At 44.4% G+C, this 21688-nt stretch overlaps 5 protein-coding genes across 6 annotated transcripts; 1 reads left to right on the top strand and 4 right to left on the bottom strand.

Annotated features, from left to right (window-relative positions):
• Positions 1–743: 743 nt before the first annotated feature.
• On the bottom strand, positions 744–4780 carry LOC135340807 (uncharacterized). Its single transcript, XM_064537205.1, has 5 exons — positions 4194–4780; positions 3754–4077; positions 2926–3696; positions 2624–2786; positions 744–2560 (listed from the first exon to the last, which is right to left on the bottom strand). The coding sequence occupies exons 1-5, from the start codon at positions 4734–4736 to the stop codon at positions 1437–1439; spliced, it is 2925 nt and encodes a 974-aa protein (XP_064393275.1). The 5' UTR covers positions 4737–4780; the 3' UTR covers positions 744–1436.
• A 2-nt stretch (positions 4781–4782) lies between these two features.
• On the bottom strand, positions 4783–7015 carry LOC135340816 (phosphatidylinositol glycan anchor biosynthesis class U protein-like). The gene is made up of 7 exons (XM_064537218.1): positions 6882–7015; positions 6590–6687; positions 6270–6394; positions 5709–5854; positions 5425–5547; positions 5076–5218; positions 4783–4942 (listed from the first exon to the last, which is right to left on the bottom strand). The coding sequence occupies exons 2-7, from the start codon at positions 6605–6607 to the stop codon at positions 4829–4831; spliced, it is 669 nt and encodes a 222-aa protein (XP_064393288.1). The 5' UTR covers positions 6608–6687; positions 6882–7015; the 3' UTR covers positions 4783–4828.
• A 237-nt stretch (positions 7016–7252) lies between these two features.
• On the bottom strand, positions 7253–12362 carry LOC135340804 (uncharacterized). Of its 2 annotated transcripts, XM_064537200.1 has the most exons (13): positions 11836–12362; positions 11414–11767; positions 10460–11032; positions 10244–10406; positions 9885–10140; positions 9801–9832; positions 9741–9770; positions 9621–9687; positions 9443–9572; positions 9280–9397; positions 8909–9235; positions 8614–8859; positions 7253–8556 (listed from the first exon to the last, which is right to left on the bottom strand). In XM_064537200.1, exons 1-13 carry the CDS (start codon positions 12316–12318, stop codon positions 7346–7348), a joined length of 3990 nt encoding a protein of 1329 aa, XP_064393270.1. In that variant the 5' UTR covers positions 12319–12362; the 3' UTR covers positions 7253–7345. The 2 variants fall into 2 exon arrangements, with proteins under 2 accessions (XP_064393270.1, XP_064393269.1); XM_064537199.1 differs by having other exon boundaries at positions 9741–9832.
• A 2-nt stretch (positions 12363–12364) lies between these two features.
• On the bottom strand, positions 12365–15379 carry LOC135340812 (phosphatidylinositol glycan anchor biosynthesis class U protein-like). Its single transcript, XM_064537214.1, has 12 exons — positions 15224–15379; positions 15084–15148; positions 14933–15004; positions 14820–14882; positions 14664–14761; positions 14429–14529; positions 14125–14222; positions 13802–13926; positions 13283–13426; positions 12976–13100; positions 12665–12807; positions 12365–12529 (listed from the first exon to the last, which is right to left on the bottom strand). The coding sequence occupies exons 1-12, from the start codon at positions 15360–15362 to the stop codon at positions 12416–12418; spliced, it is 1287 nt and encodes a 428-aa protein (XP_064393284.1). The 5' UTR covers positions 15363–15379; the 3' UTR covers positions 12365–12415.
• Positions 15380–15424: 45 nt separating this feature from the next.
• On the top strand, positions 15425–21035 carry LOC135340824 (ubiquitin carboxyl-terminal hydrolase CYLD-like). Its single transcript, XM_064537227.1, has 13 exons — positions 15425–15487; positions 15552–16051; positions 16101–16466; positions 17597–18859; positions 18909–19071; positions 19217–19478; positions 19533–19624; positions 19677–19743; positions 19789–19918; positions 19968–20085; positions 20132–20455; positions 20525–20740; positions 20814–21035. The coding sequence occupies exons 2-13, from the start codon at positions 15554–15556 to the stop codon at positions 20843–20845; spliced, it is 3531 nt and encodes a 1176-aa protein (XP_064393297.1). The 5' UTR covers positions 15425–15487; positions 15552–15553; the 3' UTR covers positions 20846–21035.
• The last annotated feature ends 653 nt before the right edge of the window (positions 21036–21688 follow it).

A 21688-nucleotide genomic window follows, 5' to 3' on the forward strand; every position in this document is an offset into this window, starting at 1 on the left:
TGTACAATATTTTAATGCACACTCACGATTCCCCAGTGATGATGCAGCATGTCCAGCTTGTAGTCCAAACCTTTCATCAGGACGGAGGCTAGCCAGTGGGAAATACAACCCATGACCAAAGGTACAGGTGAAGTGCTTCTCTCCTGTAGTTGTGAACGTTCCATCAGTGCAACCATCCATGTAGTCCTCCTGTGAGGAAATGAAAAAATTGTTCAGCAAAATAATTATTGCTACTCACTAGTTCAATCCCAGCCACCTGACCATCTACTCCAGCTACTCTGCCAGTCCACCTGATCACTCCATAGTGTGGTGGGTCATTGGGATTTATAGTTGCCACTTGAACAGTTGAACCCACTGCCAGATTGTAGGGGTTAGAGTTTCCTACTGAGGCATTGTACTCTTGAGGTACTTGTGGTGGAATGTTTCGATGGTGCCCACCAGGAGTGTCATGATGAGGTGGATTTCCATGTGCCTGATTGTTTAAAGGCGGGTGGATGGTATTTGGATAATTACCAAAATCTTGACCAGATGGTTGCGCCTGATACTGGTTAGTTTTCCCCATATTCTGAGCACCAGGTTGTTGTGGGTACAAAGGGTTGCCTTGCCATTGGTTTTCTTGAAGCGGCTGATTCGATAGGTCATTTCGTTGACTTGAATATTGATCCACTATTTTCTTGTCAGCATAGTTTTGACCCCAAATGTCAGTGTTAACATAAACTGACTCTCCAGTGTTTTGTGGGGTCATTTGGTTGACTGTTCACTCGTCTCATGTCATGCTGTGGTTGTGGTGGCTGGACATTCTCTGGTCTTGTGTTACCCTGTTGGGGTGGATATCTTGAATCATGGGTCTGCCCAATATTCCTGTGTGGGTCTTGATCTTGGGAGGCTTGGGGGGGTGGGGATAAGTTGGTGGGTAACCTCCATGTCCCCCATGACCCCTTTGTTGCTGGTGGGCCCTCTCATGATCGACTGGAACATTTGCAGCAGCTCCTTCGTTCTGACGATTGTGACGTGGTACTGGATCAGGTATGGGCTCATACGTGGGATCACTTCCAGGATGCCATGAATGTTGTTTCTGAATTAGATTTTCTCTTCCTTGTTCAGTGTTAGTGCTGGCAAGGTCTTGTCTTTTTTTTGCTGCTTCAAAAGCTTCCATTGCCTCTTGCATGCTGAGCAGAAGCTCTCATTAGGTGAAAGTGCACCTTTTACTTCTCTGAGTTCCGGATTTAACGTAGATCTAGTCTATTTCCTCTTTTCTCTTTTCTAGTGTTCTCTTCTGCAGCTTTTCTAGCTTTTCCTCCACAGTTTCCATTTCTTTACCTATAGCTCAATCGCTTGCTCTATTACCAGCCCCTCTCGCAATAATTATTAGTTTCACAATAAAATGTACAATGTATAATAATATCGGGTACACTCATACAAAAATAAGGTTCTAACTAAATTTTAGGCATTTTGTCATCTTTTAATATGTTCAGAACTTGAGCCATAGTTGGTCGGTGGTCGGGGCTCTCTTGAGTGCAGTTAGTAATCAGATCGTGGAATTTTGGATAGTCTTTTTCGACTTCTTTAAGCATGCTCCAGTAATTTTTTACTGCTGGAAATGTGCTAGTGATGACCTCACATAACAAAACACCGTAGCTGTACACATCAATCTTTGTTGTTTGTGGAATTTGTTCTTGTTTTGGATTGTAAGCTCGAGGTATCACTTCAGGGGCTGAATAAAGTACGCATCCTTCACCACTAGTCTGAGCATGCTGTAGGAAGTTGGCTGAGCCGAGGTCAGAGACTTTCCCCTTCCACTGGTGGTTGGGCATTCGCTGGAGTAGGACGTTGGGAGCACTCACATCACGGTGGATGATGGGATCGTAGCGCTGGTGCAGGTAGTTCAGAGCTAGGGCAATGTCCATGAAGATCGAGGGGCGGTTTCCTGGGTTCAGTTGCTTTCGTTCGTACGCTTGTCGGAGATTCATATCCAGACGCTCGGTAACGAGGGTAGGAGGGGATTTATTGTTTTGCTCATCAAAAATAGCACCAATGAATTGCACAAGGTTTGGGTGTCGCACTTCAGCCAATAACTTCATTTCTCTCTCCATTTTCTCAATAAAAATTGGGTATTCAATTTCTTCGTGTAGTCGCTTGACCGCCACGCTCACTGTTCCCTCCAGCACCTCCCCCCACCCTCCTTTGCCAATTCTCCTGCCAATGATCACTCTGTTGGCCGGAATCCTCCACACCTCTGTGTTGTGTGCTGTCAACTCTTTCGTCTTGCCTTCTAATTCAAGTCGCCCAGCCATTTCTCGCTCTTCTACCAGCTGGGCTCTGTCGGATGCCCTCTGTCGGTCTCCTTGAAGTTGTTGTATTTGCTTTTCTTTCTCGGCTATTTTTTGAGAAGTGGTACGTTCTCGCTCATTGAATCGTTGTAACCTAGCTTCCAATAGTTGGATATGTTGAGACTGCTCAGCCTGATTGGTTTTGATTCTCTGTTCAAGGTTTCTGTTTTCTTGTTTAAGCCCCTCAATGATATCATCTTTGTTCTCTTTGGGCAGAGTCGGGACAACACCTATATAGAGAAATTACATAACATGTCAGTGTATCATGTACATAATTATATAGGCACACTCACGATTCCCTACTGATGATGCAGCATGTCCAGCTTGTAGTCCAAACCTTTCATCAGGACGGAGGCTAGCCAGTGGGAAGTACAACCCTTTACCATAAGCACAGGTGAAGTGCTTCTCTCCTGTAGTTGTGAAAGTTCCATCAGTACATCCATCCATGTAGTCCTCCTGTGTAATTATCATAATTAGAGCTGGAACATTTTGTAGGTATTTTAATTTGTCTGGTGGACACAACGTCATTGCAGCAGTAGCCACAGCCTGAGACACCAAATAAAAAACCCGTCAAGTCAGTTCAAATGGCTCATACCAAATATAATGGTTGTGGTGGCTGGACACCCTCTGGTCTTGTGTTGCTATGGTGTGGTAGATCCAGATCATGGTTCTGCCCAGTACCTCTGTGTGGGTCAGATTGATCTGTGGGGGGTTGGGAATAGTTTTGTGGGTAACCTCCAGGTCCCCCTTGTTGCTGCCCTTGTTGCTGATGTACCTTCTCATGATCGACTGAATTTGCAGCAGCTCCTTCATTCTGACGTGGTACTGGATGGGGTCTAATTCCGTCATCAGGTATGGTCTCATACGTGAAATCACTTCCAGGATGCCATGAATGTTGTTTCTGAAGTTGATTTTCTCTTCTTTGTTCAGCGAGGTCTTGCTCTTTTTTTATTGCTTCTTCAAAAGCTTTTAGTGCTTCTTTCTGAGCGGACAAATTAATGCTCTTATCAAGTGGAATTCGAAGTGCACTCTTTAGTTTCGGATTCGAGGTATTTCCTCTGTTCTCTTTTCTAGCGTTTTCCTCCGCAGCTTTTCTTTTGGCCTCCTTTCTCTTAGCCTCTTCAGCATCCTTCAAAACCTTTTTCTGCTCTGCTATAAACTGTCTCTCAGTCTTGCCCTCCTCTCGTGCAACAGCTGCTGGGTCTATAAGGTCAACATCTCTAGCTGGGGGTGTGCGAGTGTTGGCCAAGTCCTCTCTGAACACAAGGTGCTCGGGGACCACCAAACGATGACCAGATTTAGCCTTAAATAAGTGAAGTATTCCTGTCAATGCTTTAGGGAAGAGATTAGTGACAGCAACCCAATCCTGTGAAATTAAAGAGTCATATTAATGAACGGAATAGCTAGTTGACATAGCACTCACTGTTTCAATCCCTATGTGGTTGGTGTCCATTGTTCTAGTGTGTACATCTCTACCAATCCAGCGAACAGTTCCACCCATGGGTTCTTTCTTCCTGTTGTAGACCACCACACGATCGTTGATCTTGAAGCGAGAGGGCATATCGACAGATGACCCTTGGATGACATCGATGATTTCCGGCAAAGAAGCTATTAGCACTTGGTGCAATGTAGCGCGTGCAGCTAGCTTATCCAGAGACACAAAGAGACCACGGTCTTTATCACACTCAAAATATCTGTATCCCCTATAGAAACCATCAGTGCTGCCTTTTCCAAGGTAACGAGAATCCTGTGGGAATCATGGTTAATTAACACATGTATTATTGGTTGATACTTCATATAAGACCCCACGAAAGATGCTGAGTTAGCATTCCTAGGTTCCCACTGTTGTATAGTTCCTAATACCTTGATCTCCACTCCAAAGTTTATCCCTGGTAATGACCCCACAGGTCCAACATATCTCACTGCACCAGCAGACCAGGTGGGTACAGGTGTGGGGAGCTTGACATAGACCAGGTCACCTTTCTTCAGCCTGCCACCCCATTCTAGTTTACTGTACTCAGAGAACACAGTGAATCGATTGTATGGCTTCTCAATAGCTTCCAAAAGGTGCAGCGCTTTGCCATTCAGTAGAGAAACATACTCATCGTGTTCACCACCATACAGTGTGACACTGGTGTCTTTTATGGAGCGAAAGTTGTGAGGTGGTCTTCCATCATAGCGTACTGACCACTCTTGATCTTGTTGGGGAATCTGAGTGAGCAGTTCACCTCGGAACACTTGAACAGGTTTTGGATTTGGACCACTTGCAAAAGAACCTACTAGGAAAGTCATGATTTTCCCTGGAGCCTTCTCTCCATACACATCCTTCATTAGTATGTAGAACTGGTAGTCTGGAATTTTGGCCATGATCAGCTTATTAATTATATTCTCTGAGCCATTTATCATGGAGCTGAGGTGGTAATTATAAACCTCACCCACTTTTATGACTGCAATTATTAAATACAGAATGTGGATATTCATGAATTCCTAGTTAGCTCTCAATACAGTTTCAGTTTGACTGGTTTGCCCAGTTGGTCCAGTCTTGGTAGACCGTGTTTGAGGTCGTACTGGTGGACCAGGAACGAGTAGATCACATCAGCCACCAGGAAGATCTGCAGTGGAGGGGAGAGAGAGGGAAGATAAACAAAATGCTAATCACGAAATTATATGTCACTGGAATAACTTTTCAATAAAACAATAATTATACGGTAACCATGGGGTTCATAATGTACTCCTGTTACTGACCTGAGCTAGTGAGTAGGTGAGAGTCATGGCAAAGAAGAAGTTAGCGTTAGCACTGCCTGCATGGATCCAGAGGTACCAGAGGACAGGACAGAGGAGAGAGGAGGCCAGGAACATGACCACCACCACCAGAGTGTAGCGCAGGTCTGCACACAGAGGGGGAGGGGATGAATGCAGATATTTCGATAAGAAAGATGTACTCCACACTGACATTAAGAATACTAAATATTTTTGGCATTTTGAAAATAAGAAGAACGAAGTTTTAGTGTTCATTCTCACACACAGTTACAGATACGTACGCTATTGAGGCTTGTACATACATCGTATGTATATTCTAGCTCCATGCACTCACATCTGAATGTGTGTGTCCAGAGTGGTAGGAGTGCTAGTGGGATGGTGAGGTCACCCAGGCACGGGTAGGACTTGAACAAGGTCGTCACAGAGAGGAGAATGTACGTCAGAAACACTGGATGGGGGGGAGGGGTTGAGTGAGGAAGTTTAGTATAGCAGAAATGGTCAAGAATTGATTTAGGTACAACAAACTTGACATGCTTCCTGTAACTCATATCGTAATTCTTGTTTCTATGATCTAAGATATGGAGCTGCAATTAAAAAACCAGCTCTTTAAGTTATCTCACCTGAAGCGTATGGTGAGAGGGATGACGTAGATGAAGGCATTCATCTGGAACACACAGAGGAAGAATATTCTGAAGTGCTCAAACGTCTCAGTAAAGAAGTACCACAACAGGCCGAGGTTGGGAGTCTGGTCCGGGACAGAGAGCCTGTGAGGGTGTGTGGGGTGTGAGGTGAGTGGGAAGTGTGAGGGTGTGGGGTGTGGGTGTGAGGTGTGAGGGAAATATGAGGAATAAGAGGCGTACACACAAATAATATATTATAGGAAAGAGATTTGTTCTATTCGTGTGGCTGCAATGAGGCTACAGGTATGAACTGGTAAAGAAAGCTTGTATTAACGTGCCCTGGTTGAGCTATTAGTACCAGAGCATCTCCCTCTAAAGGTGAAGAGTTGGACCACTATCTAATCACAACATGAAATGTGGTGCATGATGTAGTCATCCTAACAATGAATACACTGACAATGCTCATAACAATGACAGGCCACAACAATGTGCAAGCTGGTCATATGTATCTCCCACAATCAACTCCCCCAAACACTGACATGCCATTAGCTTAGCTTACATGACTCCATACACAGCTTGCATGTAGTCCCATGACCCCATGACCCAGGCTGACCCCCCTAGCAACACTGCACTCCAGCACACCATCAGACACAACTGTTTAGCAGCTCCAAACACACACCCATCCTGTAAACAATCCGTATTCAATATAGTACTGTCAAGAGGATTACCATGATTGTCTAATACACACTTAAGTACATTCATCAGTGTACACAACACACTGATCATCATTACAGTACAATACAGCTTTTAAGTGTTTTCTAGGCAAGAACCTTTACTACCATATACACGCTAGAATGCATTCTGACAGCATCCCCTCACCCTGTAGGACATGATCATGAATGGGAAGATGAGGACTGCAGGATAGAGTGAGAGGTAGGCAGCCACACACAGGCACAGGGAGGACAACACCTCGTGACCTGTGCATGCGTGGGTGGAGGGAGGAGGTTCATTCTGTTCATATAATGTGCGCGCAATTTGTGTAGCAATATCAGAATAGTACAAAAGAATTTCCTTTCAGTTTGTGGGCTAAGCACTAATACTAAACAAACTATCTTGGGTTTCCTGGTATTTAAGGGGGTACGATTTTAGGGCGAGCTAAGTACTGACCCACCTCTCAGTTTGGTGGACAGAGCTGCAGTGACTGAGAGGTTAGTGAGGGTGATGGTGGAGAAGCCAGCACAGGTGACTATGGAGTAGGGGTTCAGTAGGTACCTGCACCAGATGAGGGACCAAACACCCTCAAAACATTTAACATCATGATGATCTACCGGAGACGAGACATCTTCTGCCTTGCAGTGCAGTAGATCGAGCACAGTATTTAATATGGTCTTTTCTAGAGATGATACTTTAGGTACGTGGAGAGGACGACTTTCCCTTCTTTGTGGATACAGAATTGGATGAGCTGCTTTCCTTCCAGAGCAATGATATTAAAGGAGCTCACCTCGATTCGCTTTCAAACACTGTTAGCAAGTGGAATGGTAATGATCATCATAACAATTAATTTATACATCAAACAAAAAAATCACACAAAATATCAGATCTAGCACTTGGTAACATGTAAATATGCATTAATAGTTACTGAGACGGCAGCTTATTGAGTTTTTCAAGTGCTTGGGTCATTGATAGTCTATTGTCTGGTTGGCTCTCGACGCAAGCTGCTATGATATCGTACACTTGTTCCCACTCACTCTTGATACGTAATAGTATTGCTCTTCTGTTCTCAGGGGAAGGCATCTCCTTGGCAATGGCCTCAGCTAGGAGGTAGCCGTAACTGTACACATCAATCTTTGTAGTTTGTTTCGGAAGGGGATCGTCCAGATTAGATGGTGGGAAGGTTTCGGGGGCAGCATACACAATAGCACCAGGAGCTGCTGTCTTGCAGCTTTTAGCCAGATTGGCTGATCCAAAGTCGGATAGTTTTGCCTTCCAAACTCCTGGGTGTATTTGCTGGAGGAGGACATTGGGAGCACTCACATCACGGTGGATGATGGGCTCTTGATGCTCGTGGAGGTAGTGGAGGGCATAAGCCACCTCTCGAAATATCGATAACAAAGCATCCTTTTGGAAATTAACAATTTTCCTTTCATACGCAGATCGAAGGTCTGTGTCAAGAAACTCCAGAACAAGCAGAGGTGAGTCAGTACCTCTCTCCACACCAGCGTCCACTACAGCAGCAATCAGTCGCACCAGGTTGGGGTGTTGAACATGAGCCATGATTCGAATCTCTCTTTTGAGCAGGTCAATCGTGTTTTTGTGGAGTATTTTTGTGTGTGCACACTTTACTGCTACTTGCTGACCACGGAACAACCCTCGACACACTGATCCCCAAGCACCATGTCCTAGGTTGTCTTGCAACACAACCTCTTGTCTTCGTACATTCCACGAGTCTTGGTCTAGTCGCGGAATTTGGAGTTCAGAAAACTTTGAGCTTTCTGCCACCTCTAGCCTTTGTTGCATGTCCTGAGCCTGCTGTTGGTAGCACTGTGATTGAGCTTCAAGGTGTTGCTTCTGTCTTTCCAGTTGGTGCTTTTCATTATCTGAATTTTGCTTTTGTTGTTGTATTTGCTCTTCTTTCTCGGCCATTTCTTGAGAGGTGATACGTTCTCGCTCATTGTATCGTTGTAACAACTGTTGCTTTTCAGCTTCCAATAGTTGGATATGTTGAGACTGCTCGGCCTGATTGGTTTCTATTCTCTGTTGAAGACTTCTATTCTTGGCCTTAAGAGAAGTGATTTCTTGCTTGAGCTCCTCAACGATGTCATCTTTGCTCTCCATAAGCTTGGACACTGTTGGAACAACACCAATGTATTGATTGTTTTACTCAGCATAAATTGAACACTTACATTCAGTGATAATTGAGTAAGGCTCTCTGACTGAATGTGGTTGATGATCCTCTTCACCACCGTCTCCATACATGGCGACATCAGGCTGAACATAGACACACATGTAGATGTCTTGAGTGAACCGTCGGACCAACTCTGGTAGCTCTCTTGGTGGTGTGTTGATCAACCTGTCCTGGTCTCCCTCATACACCCACTCATTCAGCTCACGAGTGCAGTCAGTCACACGTGGAATGTTGTATGTGTTAACTGCATGTACACAACAATAAACATACAACAAGTGAAGGCTGACTCTCACATTGCTTATCTGCCATGCTGTCAAAGAAGATCCACTTCTTCTGAATCTCATCCCTTGGGTCTCTAGTGAAGCAGACGTAGTGACTGGTCTCAATGCAGATTACAGAGAGGAGGTCCAACTGTGCCAGACCAGGATCATCAGCTGGAGTAGCAGGAACAACGGCAACAGTTAGCCTATGATTAGCTCTGTCCTTGTAAGAGGGGTTGTGATGGAAGAGGTCAGAGCAGCGCTGACAGTAGTGGGTGAACTGCTGCTGACTGAGAGGACCACAACTATCACACTGGATAGTTGACTCCTCCCCACATGAATGGCAGGGTGGAGCTGGAGCTGTATCGAAAAAAGTTAAACGAGATACAAAGACATCCTGTTACATTTTTTGTAGGTGTCAGTCAACTCTCTGATGTCCAGTTTCAGCTCTGGAACAATCCTCTTGTATGTTTGGAACTCTCTTCCAAACCGAGGAACTTGAAGCAGAAGCTTTGAGGGAACCTGAAAACATATAATAGTTGATTAACTTTAAAAAAATAGAGTCACCTTTGTGAATGAGATGTGCTGCTCTAGGAACATTTTTCTGAGTAGGTCTCCTACAGTGGGTAGTCTGAGGTTTGGGTCGTGCTCCATAAATAGCTGAACAAAGAACTCTTGCTCCACACCAAACGGACGTCTGTATAAATTTATACGTGCGTCAGTGCACACACAATATTAGACATACCTGATGGAGATGAATGCCTTAGTGTGTAGCATGTGCTTGAAGAGCATGTTCAGAAACTCCTCAGGATCTGTAATAGGGGTTTTTATGAACACACAGCAATGATCCAGACTACAATTTCACCTTTCTCCTTCTCAGTGATTCCCTCCATCTTCCCGAGTTCTTCCAGAGCATTTCTCATCATCATCACTGACTCAAACCTCACCACACCATTCCTGAAGCAGAGTTGGATATACACACATGCCACAAGAAATCATTATTACTTACTTTCTGAGAGGATTGACGATTCCCTTCCACAGTAGGTGGGCAACACGTTTCCTGTTCTGATCGCTGGTGATATTGGATTTGTCTGGGTCCAGGAAGATGGTGTCAAAGACATCACTGAGGGCAAACAGACCAAAGATGGTAGAGTCCAGGTAGCAGGAGTTCTGGTGACCCTGGATACCACGACTGTTTCCAATGTATCTCAACATTTGCTCATTAATGAATTGGTCTGTTTTCTCCTCCATTGGGACTTGTATAGCTACAGAATACACATCACTTTGAGAATGGGTAAGGGAGACCATATACCAGATACATACACATGTCTACAGCGTATATAGTGTACGCAATTTACACTGACTCACGATTCCCTACTGATGATGCAGCGTGTCCAGCTTGTAGTCCAAACCTTTCGTCAGGACAGAGGCTAGCCAGTGGGAAATACAGTCCATGACCAAAGGTACAGGTGAAATACTTCTCTCCTGTGGTTTTGAAGGTTCCATCAGTACATCCGTCCATGTAGTCCTCCTGTGAGCAAACATGTTTAATAATTATAGCACAATGTATAATTATTGACTCACTAGTTCAATCCCTGCCACCTGACCATCCACTCCAGCTACTCTGCCAGTCCACCTGATCACTCCATAGTGTGGTGGCTCATTGGGATTTATAGTTGCCACTTGAACAGTTGAACCCACTGCCAGGTTGTAGGGGTTGGAGCTTCTCGAGGAATCGTAATCGTTTAACTGAGATGGTTGATTCGGTTGGTCGTTTTGTTGACTCTGCTCTACTGCTTCAATGTTAACATAGTCTGCATCCCCAGTGTTTTGTGGTGGGGTATGATTCGTCACTCGTTTCATATTAGGTTGTACATTTGCAGTTTTCTTTCTGTTCTCCTTTCTTTTAGCCTCTTCAGCATCCTTCAAAGCTTTCTTCTGCTCTGCCATAAACTGTCCCTTACTCAAGCCTTCCTCACGTGCAACAGCTGCTGGGTCTGAAAGGTCAACATCTCGAGTGTTGGCCAACTCTTCTCTAAACACTTCTCTAAACACAAAGTGCTCAGGGACCACTAAACGATGACCAGATTTAGCCTTAAACAAGCGATTTATTGCTGTCAGTGCTTTAGGGAAGAAATTAGTGACAGCAATTGAGTCCTGTGTGAAAAGAATCGTATTGCTATTTAGATGGAGTGCGAAGCGCAAGAGTGAAAATTGCACGCAGCACAACATTTTTTAACATTATGCCCACTTTCGGTCACACATCGTGCAGTAAGACTATGGAAAATCTCATTCTCAGTCAGGGGAATTCCCGTCTTACGTACGTAGAGCTGTTACAAACGGTCAACTAGCTAGCCTAGGATAAATTGAAATACTCGATGCTCTACGCAAATCTAAGACCGGAATTCCCCTGACTGAGAATGAGATTTTCCGTAGTCTTACATGTACCATGTACACAACCGGTACAATCATTGAATCAAAATTAACTACAATACATCTATATAGCTACCCTGAATCCGGCACTGACAGAGTACTTACTGTTTCAATGCCGATATGGTTGGTATCCAGTGTTCTAGTCTGTAAATTCCTGCCAATCCAGCGAACAGTTCCACCCATGGGTTCTTTCTTCTTGTTGTAGACCACCACACGATCGTTGATCTTGAACATACGTGTAGGGAGCTTATCGGTAGGTGACCCGTGGGTAGAAGAGTTGACCCCTGATGGAGAAGAGCTCTTTAGCTGCTGACGTGTGGAACCATGGGGCACTTGGTGAGGTGGTTTAGCAGCAAGCTTATCCAGAGACGCAAAGAGACCGTAGTCTTGATCACAGTCAAAATATCTGTATCTCCCAAAGAAACCATCACTGCTGCCTTTTCCAAGGTAACGAGAGTCCTGTAGATAATTATATAGATTTGTATGTAAGAGCATAATTATTATTATTATCATAACTATGCACTCACTGTAATCTCCACTCCAAAGTTCCTCCCTGGTAATGATGACACAGGTCCAACATATCTCACTACACCAGCAGACCAGGTAGGTGCAGGTGTGGGGAGCCTCACATAGACCTGGTCACCTATCTTCAGCTTGCCACCCCATTCCAGCTTATAGTCCTCAGAGAACACAGCAAATCGATCGGAAGGGTTCTCAATAGCTTTCAAAAGCTGTAGATCTATGCCATTCAGTGGAGACACATGATCGAACTGATCGTCTTCACCACAATACAGTGTGACACTGGTGTCTTTTGTTGAGCGAAAGTTGTGAGGTGGTCTTCCTTCATAGCGCTGTGCCAATTCTCTATGGTAAATTAGAGCAAGCAGTTCACCTCGTAACACTTGAACAGGTTTTGGACTGCCTATACTGACAGACATGATCTTCACTGGAGCCTTCTCTCCATACACATCCCTCATTAGCATGTACAGGTAGTCTGCCATTATGGCCATGATCTGCTTTCTCTGAACTAGAGCCTCACCCACTTTTATGCCCATAAATATTTCAAAAATCACAGAATGTGGATATTCATGAATTCCTAGTTAGCTCTCAATATAGTTTCAGTTTGACTGGTTTGCCCAGTTGGTACAGTCTTGGTAGACCGTGTTTGAGGTCGTACTGGTGGACTAGGAACGAGTAGATCACATCAGCCACCAGGAAGATCTGCAGGGGAGGGGAGAGAGGGAGGATAAACAAAATGCTAATCACGAAATTATATGCCACTGGAATAACTTTTCAATAAAACAATAATTATACGCTAACCATGCACGGGGTTCATAATGTACTCCTGTTACTGACCTGAGCTAGTGAGTAGGTGAGAGTCATGGCAAAGAAGAAGTTAGCGTTAGCACTGCCTGCATGGATCCAGAGGTACCAGAGGACAGGACAGAGGAGAGAGGAGGCCAGGAACATGACCACCACCACCAGAGTGTAGCGCAGGTCTGCACACAGGGGGGGGATATATTCTGCTCATAGTGGTATAATAAATTTAGTATTTATTTCCACACACAGTTACATGTACATATACGGTGATGGTACAAGTCAGATTGAATGCTTTCACTAGTGACTTGTACATACATCGTATGTATGTTCTACCCCGATGCACTCACATCTGAATGTGTGTGTCCAGAGTGGCAGGAGTGCTAGTGGGACGGTGAGGTCGCTCAGACACGGGTAGGACTTGAACAAGGTCGTCACAGAGAGGAGAATGTACGTCAGAAACACTGGGTGGTCACTGGAGGGACGAGGGGTTGAGTGAGGAAATATAGTATAGCAAAAATGGTAAAGAATTGATTTAGGTACAACAAACTATAGGCCAAACTTGACATGTTTCCTGTAACCCATACCGTAATTCTTGTTTCTATGATCTAAGATATGGAGCTGCAATTAAAAAACCAGCTCCTTCTGTTCTCTCACCTGAAGCGTATGGTGAGAGGGATGACGTAGATGAAGGCATTCATCTGGAACACACAGAGGAAGAATATTCTGAAGTGCTCAAACGTCTCAGTAAAGAAGTACCAGAACAGGCCGAGGTTGGGAGTCTGGTCCGGGACAGAGAGCCTGTGAGGGTGTGAGGGTGTGAGGGGTGTGAGGTGAGTGGGAAGTGTGAGGGTGTGAGTGGGGTGTGAGGAATAAGGGGCGTACATAACGTATATAAAATGTGTAGGAAAGAGATGTTGTTCTACTAGTGGTTGTAGGAGTACATGTGCATGCTGGTAAAGAGAGCTTGTATTACATGTAACATTGAGCTATTAGCTCTCCCTCTAAAGGTGACCACTATCTAATCACAACATGAAATGTGGTGTATAATGTAGTCATCCTAACAATGAATACACTGACAGAGTCATAACAATGACAGGCCACAACAATGTGCAAGCTGGTCATATGTATCTCCCACAATCAACTCCCCCAAACTCTGACATGCCATTAGCTTACATGACTCCATACACAGCTTGCATGAAGTCCCATGACCCCATGACCCAGGCTGACCCCCCTAGCAACACTGCACTCCAGCACACCATCAGACACAACTGTTTACCAGCTCCAAACACACACCCATCCTGTAAACAATCCGTATTCAATATAGTACTGTCAAGAGGATTACCATGATTGTCTAATACACACTTTAAGTACATTCATCAGTGTACACAACACACTGATCATCATTACAGTACAATACAGCTTTTTAGAATTAACTGTTTCTTAGGCAAGAATCTTTACCAAACACACGCTAATGCATTCTGACAGCATCCCCTCACCCTGTAGGACATGATCATGAATGGGAAGATGAGGACTGCAGGATAGAGTGAGAGGTAGGCAGCCACACACAGGCACAGGGAGGACAACACCTCGTGACCTGTGCATGCGTGGGTGGAGGGAGGAGGTTCATTCAGTTCACATAATGTGCGTATAATACACACACCAATTTGTGTAGCAATATCAGAATAGTACAAAAGAATTTCCTTTCAGTTTGTGGGCTAAGCACTATTACTAAACAAACCATCTTGGGTTTCCTGGTATTTAAGGGGGTACGATTTTGGGGCGAGCTAAGTACTGACCTACCTCTCAGTTTGGTGGATAGAGCTGCAGTGACTGAGAGGTTAGTGAGGGTGATGGTGGAGAAGCCAGCACAGGTGACTATGGAGTAGGGGTTCAGTAGGTACCTGCACACCAGAGGAGGGGGCGGTACATGTAATACACGTAATACACAATCCAGTACATGACAGCAGAGGAGGTACAACATCCGCGTGTCAAAGGAAACGTTTTAGACACTCAGTCATACTACACAGCTTCTTACACGAGTGCTACAAAGAGAGGTAGTGAGTTGTCCTCCTTCACCAAGATGGCCTCCACTCCTTTACCGTACTCACCACTGGAGGACTGCTGTCTGGAGATCTGGGGAGAAACGGTTGCAATCATCAAACAATACAAGAATACCTACAACTCTACGTACCTGGCGTGATCGATGTGAGGTAGCAATTTGTGCTAAACAGACGGCCACCAGTAAATCCACAACCTAATAGGGAATCCATGAAGGGCATAGGTACCTACGCAATGGTAACTCACCACAAAGAAAATACCGACTGCCCACTCTCCAAGACTATGGAGCCCTTCAAACAGGTAGAGAATCAGAGGTACCTGAAAATTAACGAGCAAAGTTTAAATCCGAACAATACCGGGAGAAAAGGGGTCTGGATTTTAACGACAGGGCTATTACCTCATGGAAAACATCTCCAGCATATGGTGATGACCCACTGGTAGATAGAGCAGTACCCTCACGAACTGTGTATGTGACATGTGTACATGTATGTACGTGTGTGGTGTGAGGTTTGTGATCACTTATTACATGTAACTAACCTCTCATCCATTGATTGACTGGTGTACTGATCTCTATCCTCTTGCCCAGCCACTCGTTAGAGCCCTGCCAGAGCAGCAGTAGGCGAGTAGAGAGGGCCACAGCAGTGAGGAGAAGCTGGTTAAGGTTGGTGGAGGGCATTGCAGCGGGTATAAATTATTAAGCTCTACCCCGAAATATTATAGCCCCCCCCCCCCCCGGCCCCCAAGATACACATGATTGATACAGTACAGTAAACACGTACATACAGCCTCTTCAGTATTGAAGTAAGTTGGTAGCTCTATGTACAGTTATTCAATAGCTAGATAAATTTATGCCATTTTTATACAGATATGGCCAAAGTACTAGACTACCTGTACATTCTAATGAAGGATGTGTATGGAGAGAAGGCTCCAGGGAAGATCATGTCTGTCCTAACAGCTCCTTTCGCAGGTGGTCCGAAAACGGTTCAAGTGTTACGAGGTGAACTGCTCACTCAAATTCCCCAACAAGAGTGGTCAGTACGCAATGATGGAAGACCACCTCACAACTTTCGCTCTACAAAAGACTCCAGTATCACACTGTATGGTGGTGAGGACGATGACTATGTGTCTCCACTGAATGGCAGAGATCTAAAGCTTTTGGAAGCTATTGAGAAGCCATACGATCGATTCGCTGTGTTCTCAGACGACAATAAGCTGGAATGGGGTGGCAGGCTGAAGAAGGGTGACCAGGTCTATGTGAGGCTCCCTGGTGATAATGCAAGTGTACCTACCTGGTCTGCTGGTGTAGTGAGACACTTTGGACCTGTGGGGTCATTACCAGGGAGGAACTTTGGAGTGGAGATTTCGGTGAGTGCAAAGTTATATGGTATGCTCTCCTTACAGACCTCATCTACAGGACTCTCGTTACCTTGGAAGAGGCAGCAGTGATGGTTTCTTTGGGGGATGCAAATATTTTGAGTGTGAGCACAACTGTGCTCTCTTTGTGTCTCTGGATAAGCTAGCAACTGAACCACATCACCAAGTACCCCATGGCTCCATACGCCAGCAACCAAAGGGTTCTGCCTTACCAGTCCCCAGTCCACGCACTGCAGCCAACTCTTCTAACTATGGGTCACCTGTTGATAAGCCCTCTCACTTCAAGATCAACGATCGTGTGGTGGTCTACAACAAGAAGAATGTAGCCATGCATGGAACTGTTTGCTGGACTGGTAGGGATGTACAGACTAGAACACTGGACACCAACCACATAGGGATTGAAACAGTGAGTGATAATTATGCCTCAGTGCGCATGCGCTAGTACAGTTGTGTGTTTGTGTGTAAATTGCTACAGCTGCTAAACGATCAACGAGAGTTTCTATAGGCTTCTAGTAATCTTTTTCATTCGTGGATTTGCAAAATAATGCTTCATTCTCGAGTTATGCCTATTTTGCCTATACTTAGAATGTCATTCAGCCTTTTCAGAAAAGTGCGTAGCCAAACTTATCCATGAAGTACTACTCTACTTTGTATAGTTAGCTCTGCACTAGAACGTAGCCACAAGAGTGAGAAGAGAGCTGCAAGGCTTTACTGATGCAGCAGCCATTAATTTTAGACTTAGTACTTCCTTTTTAATCAGGGTCGATCATTTCCCACTCTTTGAGTTTCCATGCATGCAGCAAAATTAATGCAAAATGCAAATGTTCATCATGATATCTGGCATGTGTGTATTAGCAATAGCTAATAGCTTTGACACATCCACCGAGGCGTCAGCACCCACGCTTTCATTACCCGAGGCGCGCGTGGGCGGCCACGGGTATAGTAGTATGTTGGTCTGTTTGTTTGTTTGTTTGTTTGTTTGTTTGTTTGTTTGTCACAGGTATATCTACTCACCTGGATGCCACAGCGCTGCGTTTACAGCATAGATAGCCTTCACACAACAATATCTTGATTTAAATAGTGGCAGATTTTGATGTTAAAGCTTCATTGTCGAGCAAAAGCTAAGAAGCTTGAACTTGCACGTTGGCAGCTAGCTAGCTACACGTGGCCTTGATTACGTAGTTGCAGCTGAAGTGATCCTTACCAAATATAATTATAGTAGAAAGCTAAAATTGTGACTGGTTGTTGGCTGACTCTGGATCCTATACTCCAGCCTGGCAGGAGCCATACCTCTTTAAGTCTAAGCTCCAGGCTTCTTTGCTGTCATCCCTGTCCACAGTGCATGTCTAATGTGACATGTACCACTCAATGTTTCAGCATGCCTCCAAGTCTGGTTTAGTTTTATTGCTCTTGAGTTGCTGTGCTAGTCATACATGCACTGCATTATCACTCTTCTGGTTTCTTTATTATCATGTCACCAGCCGAGGGTTTGCACTTTAGTGCTCTAGTTATGTTTAGTATTACCTATTCACACAGGATCGGGTTGCTGTCACTAAGGACGTTCCTAAAGCACTGACTGGAATAACTCACTTATTCCAGGCTACACCTGGTAAAAGTTTAGTGGTCCCTGAGTACCTTGTGTTCAGAGAGGAGTTGGCCAACACTCGCACACCCCCAGCTAGAGATGTTGACCATTTAGACCCAGCAGCTGCTGCACGTGAGGAAGGCGTGAGTAAGAGACGATTGATGGCTGAACAACAACAAGTTTTGAAAGAAGCACAAAAAGTTAAAAAAGACATGAAGAAAGCTGAAGAGAATAAATCTGTTGAGTTCAGTGAAGTAAAAGTGGCATTGAATGAGAGCATAGACGTATCAAATCAAAAGAAACTATTAGAAGCTTTCAACGAAGAAAAACGAGAAGAGGACCGAAAAAAGAAAGCTCAGCAAGAAGAAGCCAAACTTAACGTGGAACAGCATGCAGGGCAAGCTAGAGGTCCCTCGGTTCAGAAACAAAACTCATGGCACCCTGGAAGTGATAAAATTTACGATCAAATACATGTACCTAGTGACAGAAGCAGATTACCACATCAAAATGAGAGAGCTGCTGCAAATGTTCCTATCGATCATGAGAGGATACATCAGCAACAAGGGGGACCTGGAGGTTACCCAGCACCAACTTATTCCCAAACCCCCCAAGATCATGACCCACACAGAGGTAGTGGTCAGATCCATAACTCAAAATATCCACCCCACCATGGTAACACAAGACCAGAGAGTGTCCAGCAACCACAACCACAGCATGACATGAGACGAGTGAACAGTCATAACCAAATGACACCACAAAACACTGTGGATCCAGATTATGATAACTGGGATATAGTGAATCAGTGTCAACGAAATGACCTGTCAAATCAACTGCCTCAAGGGAACCAACAGCAAGCCAACCCTGTGTACCCACAACAACCTGGTGCTCAGCTGTACCACAATGTCCAGTATCAGCAACCACCACCTGGTCGACACTTTGGTAGCGATGCAAATACCATCTACATTCCTCCAAACAACGAAGCGTATGGATATCAACCTCATCATGATACTCCTGGTGGGCACCATCAAAACACTCCACCACAAGTACCTCAAGAGTACAATGCCTCGGTAGAAAGCTCCAACCACTACAACCTGACAGTGGGTTCAACTGTACAAGTGGCCTCTGTGAACCCAAATGACCCACCACGCTATGGAGTGATCAGATGGACTGGCAGAGTAGCTGGAGTGGATGGTCGGGTGGCAGGGATTGAACTGGTGAGCCTCAATATTTGCTTAACAATTCTTATTATCAGTTTGCTCACAGGAGGACTACATGGATGGGTGTACTGATGGAACTTTCAATGCCACAGGAGAGAAGCACTTTACCTGTACCTTTGGTAAAGGGTTGTACTTCCCACTGGCTAGCCTCCGTCCTGATGAAAGGTTTGGACTACAAGCCGGACATGCTGCCACATCAATGGGGAATCGTGAGTGTGCATTAAAAGTGTGGTACACTGCATATGCGTGTCCTTATTTATTTAAAGCATAATTAATGGTTAGCATTCTATAGCTATATACTGGTCCCAATATGGAGGAGCAAACACATCAGTTACTGTTTCTCTGTCTCTACAGCTGTTCAAGCTCCGATGGAAGAACAAGCAGACCAGACTATCCATGATACTTCTCAACAGATGAAGCAATACATTGGAAACAGCCGTGGTATCCAGGGTCACCAGAACTCCTGCTACCTGGACTCCACCATCTTTGGTCTGTTTGCCCTCAGTGACATTTTTGACACAATGTTCCTGGAACCAGACCAATCCATCACCAGCGACCAGAACAGGAAACGTGTTGCTGACTTACTGTGGAAGGGAATCGTCAATCCTCTCAGAAAGTAAGAAAATGATTTCTTGTATGTGGCATGTATATCTCTAACAATCTGTTTCAGGAATGGTGTGGTGAGGTTTGAGTCAGTGATGAAGATGAGAAATGCTTTGGAAGAACTCGGGAAGATGGAGGGAATCACTGAGAAGGAGAAAGGTATATTGACAGTTTATAGTGTACGTTGACTGTATAATGTTCCCTATTACAGATCCTGAGGAGTTTCTGAACATGCTCTTCAAACACGTGCTACACACTAAGGCATTTATCCTCATCAGGTATGTCTAATATTGTGTATACACTTATTTAATACTCATATATAGGCGTCCGTTTGGTGTGGAGCAAGAGTTCTTTGTCCAACTGTTTGTGGAGAACGACCCAAACCTCAGGCTACCAAACGTAGGACAATTACTCAGAAAAATGTTCATAGAACAGCACATCTCATTCACTAAGGTATTGTACTAGACTAAATTTTTCAGCACTCCAAGTTAAACTTTTTCAGGTTCCCTCAAAGCTTCTGCTTCAAGTTCCTCGTTTTGGAAGAGAGTTCCAAACATACAAGAGGATTGTTCCAGAGCTAAAACTAAACATTAGAGAGTTGACTGACACATACAGAAAAGGTAACAGAGTGTCCTTGTGTAATTGTTTTTCATGTTTTCAATACAGCTCCAGCTCCTGCCTGCTATATATGTGGGGTGGAGTCAGCTATCCAGTGTGATAGTTGTTGTCCTCTCAGTCAGCAGCAGCTCACCCACTACTGTCAGCGCTGCTCTGACCTCTACCATAGCAACCCCTCTTACAAGGACAGAGCTAATCATAGGCTAACTGTTACCCTGGATGCTACTCCAGCTGATGATCCTGGCCTGGCACAGTTGGACCTCCTCTCTGTGATCTGCATTGAGACTAGTCACTATGTCTGCTTCACTAGAGATCCAAGGAATGACATTGAGAAGAAGTGGATCTTCTTTGACAGTATGGCAGACAGGCAATGTGAGCCAGCCTTTACTAATAGATGTCTTCACTTGTTTACATACTTTAATACATGTTTTATGTGTACAGATGACACGTACAACATTCCACGTGTGACTGACTGCACTCGTGAGCTGAATGAGTGGGTGTACAGTGGTGTCAGAGGCAGGGACAAGCTGTTCAGTACACCACCAAGAGAGCTACCAGAGTTGGTCCGACGGTTCACTCAAGACATCTACATGTGTGTCTATGTTCAGCCTGATGTCGCTATGTATGGTGCTGATGGGGAGGACGAGGAGGATCTAGGTAGGTGTCTTATGTAAAGTGTAATGGTAATAATTCACAAATACTTAAATTTACCATGACTGTGTTTTTACAGCACTGACTCAAAATAAAGTGACTCAAATATAAACTATGGTGCTGGACAATTTACACGGTACTGTTTTCTATGCAAATTCCATTGTTTCTTGATTTTTGTCTTTAGATACTTAGATACTTTAGCGTTTACACACCGTACCTTTTGTACGTTGTACGTCACCTTGCATATTAGACATGCACAAACTGAGTGTATTTTCAATATTCTTTTGAGAGCGGCCTTGAATCGAGGCTATTCTAAGTTCTAAGTACAAACAGGACAGAGGAGGTTGGACACACATCATTCAGTCATGTCATGTGATAAACCTTTATAGAATTCCTTTAGGTCGAAGGTGAGAATGTAAAAGCTTATCAGTACGTGCAAGAGTTTATGATAGAGAGAGAGTATCGAACGTAGGCATACTGTACATCAGATGTATGCGGAGAGTAACGTGACTTCCTGTATCTGTCACAAGCTTGGAATTTGCACACTGACCAATCCAAGCGTGGGTGATGTAATCTATCAACCCATCCAAGTGTGGGTGATGTAATCTACTTTCATGATAGATGACATCACCCACACTTGGATTGGTCAGTGTGCAAATTCCAAGCTTGTGACAGATACAGGAAGTCACGTTACTCTCCGCATACATCTGATGTACAGTATGCCTACGTTCGATACTCTCTCTCTATCATAAACTCTTGGTACGTGCAAGTAAGAGCTAGAGAATGCTAAAGACAATCAGATTAATGGTGCTCTGACATCATCTGCTCATATAGATCATAATCCTGATAAACAAAACTTGGAAAAGTGTCATCAAATCTAAATACTAGTCTAGATCCATCTTGGAATCTTTTCAGCAGTGCAGTGTAGGGAAGTGAGAGGGCGGTGGGAATGCT

The sequence above is a fragment of the Halichondria panicea genome, chromosome 9 (genome assembly GCF_963675165.1).
Source record: "Halichondria panicea chromosome 9, odHalPani1.1, whole genome shotgun sequence".
Taxonomy (NCBI): domain Eukaryota; kingdom Metazoa; phylum Porifera; class Demospongiae; order Suberitida; family Halichondriidae; genus Halichondria; species Halichondria panicea.

Bases quoted from the DNA above. Each gene is read 5' to 3' on its own strand.
- LOC135340807 (XM_064537205.1), bottom strand. From the start codon at position 4,736: ATGATAAATGGCTCAGAGAATATAATTAATAAGCTGATCATGGCCAAA. The intron at 3,697-3,753 runs GTGAGTGCTATG...TTAATTTCACAG, and splicing joins ACCACATAGGGATTGAAACA to GATTGGGTTGCTGTCACTAA. The intron at 2,561-2,623 runs GTGAGTGTGCCT...TTCTCTATATAG, and splicing joins TGCATCATCAGTAGGGAATC to GTGTTGTCCCGACTCTGCCC.
- LOC135340816 (XM_064537218.1), bottom strand. The intron at 5,855-6,269 runs GTAAGCTAAGCT...ACACCCTCACAG, and splicing joins CAAGCTGTGTATGGAGTCAT to GCTCTCTGTCCCGGACCAGA. The intron at 4,943-5,075 runs GTCAGTAACAGG...CCTCCACTGCAG, and splicing joins TCACCTACTCACTAGCTCAG to ATCTTCCTGGTGGCTGATGT.
- LOC135340804 (XM_064537199.1), bottom strand. From the start codon at position 12,318: ATGGCCATAATGGCAGACTACCTGTACATGCTAATGAGGGATGTGTAT. The intron at 10,141-10,243 runs GTGAGTCAGTGT...TGTATTCTGTAG, and splicing joins TGCATCATCAGTAGGGAATC to CTATACAAGTCCCAATGGAG. The intron at 9,688-9,740 runs GTGAAATTGTAG...CCCCTATTACAG, and splicing joins AATCACTGAGAAGGAGAAAG to ATCCTGAGGAGTTTCTGAAC.
- LOC135340812 (XM_064537214.1), bottom strand. From the start codon at position 15,362: ATGCCCTCCACCAACCTTAACCAGCTTCTCCTCACTGCTGTGGCCCTC. The intron at 14,762-14,819 runs GTACGTAGAGTT...GTTTCTCCCCAG, and splicing joins CCTCACATCGATCACGCCAG to ATCTCCAGACAGCAGTCCTC. The intron at 13,101-13,282 runs GTGAGAGAACAG...TCGTCCCTCCAG, and splicing joins CCTCTCACCATACGCTTCAG to TGACCACCCAGTGTTTCTGA.
- LOC135340824 (XM_064537227.1), top strand. From the start codon at position 15,554: ATGGCCAAAGTACTAGACTACCTGTACATTCTAATGAAGGATGTGTAT. The intron at 19,919-19,967 runs GTATTGTACTAG...AAACTTTTTCAG, and splicing joins AGCACATCTCATTCACTAAG to GTTCCCTCAAAGCTTCTGCT. The intron at 20,741-20,813 runs GTAGGTGTCTTA...GTGTTTTTACAG, and splicing joins GGAGGACGAGGAGGATCTAG to CACTGACTCAAAATAAAGTG.